We start from the raw sequence: 5322 nt of genomic DNA, 5'->3' as shown, positions 1-5322 counted from the left end.
GAAGATGGAATGCGTCGTAGCAAATTTGGTCATAGTTCAGGGGTACTAGATGTTTTACTCTTATATCATCCTCTAATCATAGTTCAAGCCAATTTTTAACTAATGTGGCTAATCTGTTGCTTGTAATTATCAGAATTTTTGATAATCTGTACTCTAATCTGTCACTAAATAGGATTAACAATGACTGTTGCTATCTGCAATGACATGACACTTAGGCTAACTCAGTTCAAGTCCATATAAGCAGATCATCCGTCCATTCCCCATCCAACGTGAGACTCGTAACCCACTCTCCCAGACCCAACTGGGGCGTGGACTAAGTTACCCGAACTCTTCACTCTCGATGCCGCACCCGTGTCGGATTCTTCAAAAATACACTACTTTTGCTGAATCCGACACGCACTCGTTGACATTTTTGACGAGTACGAGCAATATAGGGCGTGGACCGGGAGACTAAACGGAACGGACATGGCAGAAGTAAGACAGATTGAATCTGTATCTTAATCCTACAGTGTACATAATATCCTAACTACGGAAAGAATCGAGAATGGAAATCCTATAAATCTTTTATTACCCTATCTCGATAGGCTAATAACAGATTTATACTATTTCCTTTCTCGATTCTTTCCATCGTTAGGATTCTATGTACATGTATATATACCTATTACTTCATAGAATAATATACAGATTCACTTTGGTTTACTTCTGTTACATTGTTTAACTACGGTATTTGGCCATCGCTAATTGCTTCACTTACCATTAATTGTTTCTTGTTAGTGTTCATAATTTATTCCGACGAACATTTGTAGGTTAAGGAGGTGCTATTTTTAATTGTTTATAATGTCGACAAAGCCGTTGGACTACGAGAATTTGAATGAGAATGTGAAGAAGTGTCAGTATGCTGTACGTGGCGAGCTTTATCTTCGAGCTTCGGAACTTCAGAAGGAAGGAAAGAAGGTAAGAATTTTCACTTTGTTTATGTCATGTTATAGACATTTTATAGCTTTTAATTCATTGTTTCGGTCTATCGACTTGTCAAATGGATTGCCGTTTGTTGTCCTCGGATTTCATGAAAGGAATTCAATATATATAAAAAATTAGTATACGAAGAAGCCGGGGTATTAAACATATAGTGTACATATAACTACAAAACAATTTTGCAATTTTAACCTATCGATGCACAATGTAGTTTCCGGTATGGGTGTCAATTGACGCTCCTCGGATAACGGTAGCTCCACCCTTGGTTCCAGTAGGCTGTTGGTAAGCTATATCATATAATTAATCATGTATAGACTTTGGATCTAGTATGCCGAGATAGTACGAACTCTTTCGCATAGATTATTTTCTAGAGGAACGACCACGTAGTTCATTAAGAGTGCTCGTTATAAGTATCTAATACTTGATAATAATTCCTCTTACTCTGCAGATAATATTCACGAATGTAGGCAACCCTCACGCCCTTGGACAGAAGCCGCTGACGTTTCCGCGCCAGGTTTGTTGTGATCGCCGAACATCCGTTCTACGAGACGGTTATAATTTTGGTATTCGTAAAGCATCTGTACTCTTTATTTTTAGGTGATTGCTCTCTGCCAAGCTCCCTTTTTACTGGATGATCCTAATGTTGGACTCTTATTCCCTGCTGATGCAATCGCCAAGGCTAAACACTATCTTTCGTTGAATTCCGGAGGTCTAGGTATCCTTTCTCACCTAAAAATATTATTGTATGAATTGAGTAATTTTATCATATGTAATGCTCGGGCCCTCCAAAATGCTGCCACGTTTGTGTCAGTTCCTCAGAAAATGCATAGCTTTTGGAGGATCTGACACACACCCGACCGGACAGTATCTTTGAAGAGCCGGAGCAACATAGTGTTTAAGTGAACATCGGATTATTGTTGTCATCGTTTATTCCCTTTGCGCTTTTAGATTATGGTCCCTTCTTATGTGTTCAAGGATCTAATCTATCATCTCATATAGAGAGCCTTGTATTTCTTATCCGTGCTTCTTGAGCTTTATCCGTTAGCAACTACTTGTCCACATTGTTAAAGATCTTCTTGCCTCGACTTTCCGACAGTCCTACGATCTCTTGTTTTGAGAAATGAGTAACTTTATACAAGATCTTTCTGCCTCGACTTTCCTATAGTCCTATGATCTATTGTTTTGAGAAATGAGTAACTTTATACTGCTGGTTAATTAGGTGCTTATAGCGACTCTCGTGGCATTCCTGGTGTAAGGATAGAAGTTGCGGATTTCATTGAGAGACGTGATGGATATCCAAGGTCACATCATTTTTCTTTTCGTTTTAACTGGTCTCTTTCCGATGAGTTCAATTTTTGTTACGGGGATTACATTTCTAGTTGTTTCGTTTGACAGTGATCCGGAACACATATTTCTCACGGATGGTGCCAGCAAAGGAATAATGCAGATCTTACATACCATCATTCGGGTTCCCACTGACGGGGTAACTATATAGCAGTATTTTCCGAAAATTCTTTCAGGTTATAGGTCTTACGCGCATTGTAATATTCCTTACGGTTCCGTACTTGTTGTTAGGTGTTGGTACCTGTTCCGCAGTATCCGCTATACTCCGCTACAATATCACTGTATGGGGGTTCTCTTGTTCCGTACTATCTTGAAGAGACCGCAGACTGGGGTCTTGATATCAATGACCTTAGGCAATCCATTGGACAAGCTCGACAGAACGGAACAACTGTGAGTTATGCCTAAATTTTGCTTTCCAGATACGTGCAGACACATCCTCGCCTGTATGGTTCTGTACATTTTCGATTTTGCGTGTGTTTTAAGCTATGTTGCTCGGACTCTTCAAAAATACCAACGCGTGCATGTCGGAACCTCCGAAATTAGTGCTGTTTTTGGAGGATCAGACACGGGTATGGCAACATATTTGGAGAGTCCGAGCGACGTAGATTTTAGGTCACGCCAGAGTCCACTTCTTGTAGAAAAGGGACCGTTACAGCACATTCAGGACTTGACACTAACAAATATCACGTATATGACTTTAAACTCTTCGCATGAAAGCAAAGGAAAGATGGAACACTTTTTAAATTGCTGCATCATGTGTTATTCTTCGTTATAACTTGCATATCTGATTGTAATATGCAGACGGCTTATGTTCATATTATTGCCTAGGTACGAGCGATGGTGATTATAAACCCTGGAAATCCTACCGGACAGTGTCTTACCGAACAAAATCTAAGACAAATAATACAATTCTGTTATGAGGAAAATTTGGTATTACTTGCTGATGAAGTTTATCAGCAAAATATTTACCAAGACAAGCATCCTTTCATGAGTGCACGGAAGGTATATATATACAAAAATATAGTTTTTCACTTAAAAAGAGTTTGTTAACCGACGAATATCATATTGGATCTCAAATAACATATATGTTGTTCACCGAAATTCGTAGGTTTTATTCGATATGGGTCAGCCGATAAGCAAGGAGCTTCAGCTAGTTTCGTTTCATACGGTCTCCAAAGGTTATTGGGGTGAATGTGGACAGCGTGGTGGATACTTCGAGATGACCAACATTCCTCCCAAGGTTCGTTTCGCCATTCCCAATTTGAACGACACTGATAAAAGTTTTACTAAAAACAAAGTTATAAAACGTTCGAGGGTCGTGTTATTTCCCTAGAATGATCGAAGTACTCCTGAGACATGGCCTTTCTGTCATTTGATTTTGCAGTCGGTTGAAGAGATATACAAGGTTGCGTCAATATCGCTCAGTCCAAATGTCCCTGCTCAGATATTTGTGAGTAACTTCTGTTCATTTCTTCGAAAATTTTATCGAGTTGTGATGTGGAGTTGGCGATCAACTTTTTTTCAACATCACGAATTTACCTTATGTTTATGTTATCTCAAAGTTGCAGACAGTTTATTCTGTTTAATCGTAAACCTGCGCTGACGAGAAATTCTTTTTCTTTCCGACAGATGGGGTTACTGGCAAACCCCCTTAAGCTGGGAGATATCTCGTATGAGCAATTTTCCAGAGAAAGGTATTAATCACTGCTACATGAAATACTCGAACTTCATCCGTGGAATTGTTGGAATTAGAATGAAAAATCTCATTCTTCTCGCCAAGTTTTGAGCTATGTTGCGTGGACTCTTAAAAATGCTGACGGGTGCGTGTGGGATCCTCCAAAAGTAGTGCATTTTTGAAGGATCCGACACCGGTGCAGCAACAGTTTTGGAGAGTCCGAGCAACATAAGGTTTTGAGACCGTTGTTTGTCTAGATGTTGACCTTTGCGTCGCTGACTTCTGTAGTACCCATCGTGAACAAGGAGAAAGCTAAAAGACACCTTATCTTATGACCTTATCAATATATTTTTATGAGTTCACGACTTTCATTCATGTCAAAAAGAAAAAACGAAACAGGATTGTTTCCTCGAGTTTTACTGGGGTCGAATATGTTGCTCGGACTCTTCAAAAACTCCAAAAATCACCTGTTGAATCCTCCCAACGACAGTGCAGTTTGGAGGATCCGACACGAACGCGGAAACATTTGTAAAGAGTGAGAGTCCGAGCAACATATATTTCGAGTACCACTGTGTGTCTAGACGTTGAACTTTGCATTGTCGGCTTCTACGTACCTATTATGAATACGGAAGAAGTTACAAAGTCAGTCTACTCATCTTATATTTACATTTCTATGACTCTGAATTGATGTCGAAAAAGGAAAAACGGAAAGCCCGAATGGATTTGTTTCCTTGTCTGTAAATACGACAAACGGTTTGAGCTTTTTGGTTGATCGGACTTTCTTTTTCTCCATCGTGGCGATGATTGCCGTTTTCTTCTCACACATGCAATTAACTCAAATTTGCAGCAAAGGCATCCTCGAGTCACTAAGGAGGAGAGCGCATATAATGACCGACGGTTTCAATAGCTGCAAAAATGTTGTTTGTAATTTCACAGAAGGCAAGTCGTCATCTCCTGTGTTTTCGATATTTTATATATATATCAGCTTACATTCCACGCGGTAATGTTTAACCAGGGGCGATGTATTCCTTCCCGCAAATTCAATTGCCTCCTAGAGCAATTGACGCTGCAAAGAAAGTCGAGAAAGCTGCTGATGTTTTCTATTGTCTCAAGCTGTTGGAAGCAACAGGCATCTCTACTGTCCCCGGTTCGGGTTTTGGCCAAAAGGAAGGGTGAGTTCATTCTCTTATTTAGAGTTCATTTTCTACTGTCCCCGGTTCGGGAAGAGATGCTTATATAGCCCTTTCATACGAGTCATACAGCCGAAATAGAGTAAAGCATACCAAATTTGCTACGACACACTCCAACTTCACGAGGGTCCTATTACC

The 5322-nt window shown here is 39.9% G+C and overlaps 1 protein-coding gene across 1 annotated transcript in view; it reads left to right on the top strand.

Moving 5' to 3' along the window:
• Nucleotides 1-768: 768 nt before the first annotated feature.
• Nucleotides 769-5322, top strand: part of LOC107838723 (glutamate--glyoxylate aminotransferase 2) — an 8079-nt gene continuing 3525 nt past the window's right edge. The window contains exons 1-12 of the mRNA XM_047394248.1: nt 769-954; nt 1424-1489; nt 1573-1690; nt 2195-2276; nt 2371-2458; nt 2551-2709; nt 3148-3321; nt 3428-3559; nt 3704-3769; nt 3949-4013; nt 4842-4933; nt 5010-5166. Coding sequence (XP_047250204.1) covers nt 838-954; nt 1424-1489; nt 1573-1690; nt 2195-2276; nt 2371-2458; nt 2551-2709; nt 3148-3321; nt 3428-3559; nt 3704-3769; nt 3949-4013; nt 4842-4933; nt 5010-5166 — 1316 coding nt within the window. The 5' untranslated portion in view covers nt 769-837. The remainder of the gene's footprint in view (nt 955-1423; nt 1490-1572; nt 1691-2194; nt 2277-2370; nt 2459-2550; nt 2710-3147; nt 3322-3427; nt 3560-3703; nt 3770-3948; nt 4014-4841; nt 4934-5009; nt 5167-5322) is intronic.

This window comes from Capsicum annuum, chromosome 8 (assembly GCF_002878395.1).
Source record: "Capsicum annuum cultivar UCD-10X-F1 chromosome 8, UCD10Xv1.1, whole genome shotgun sequence".
Classification (NCBI taxonomy): domain Eukaryota; kingdom Viridiplantae; phylum Streptophyta; class Magnoliopsida; order Solanales; family Solanaceae; genus Capsicum; species Capsicum annuum.
Note: the sequence above shows the minus strand (reverse complement) of the source record. Positions and strands in the feature narration are given on the sequence as shown.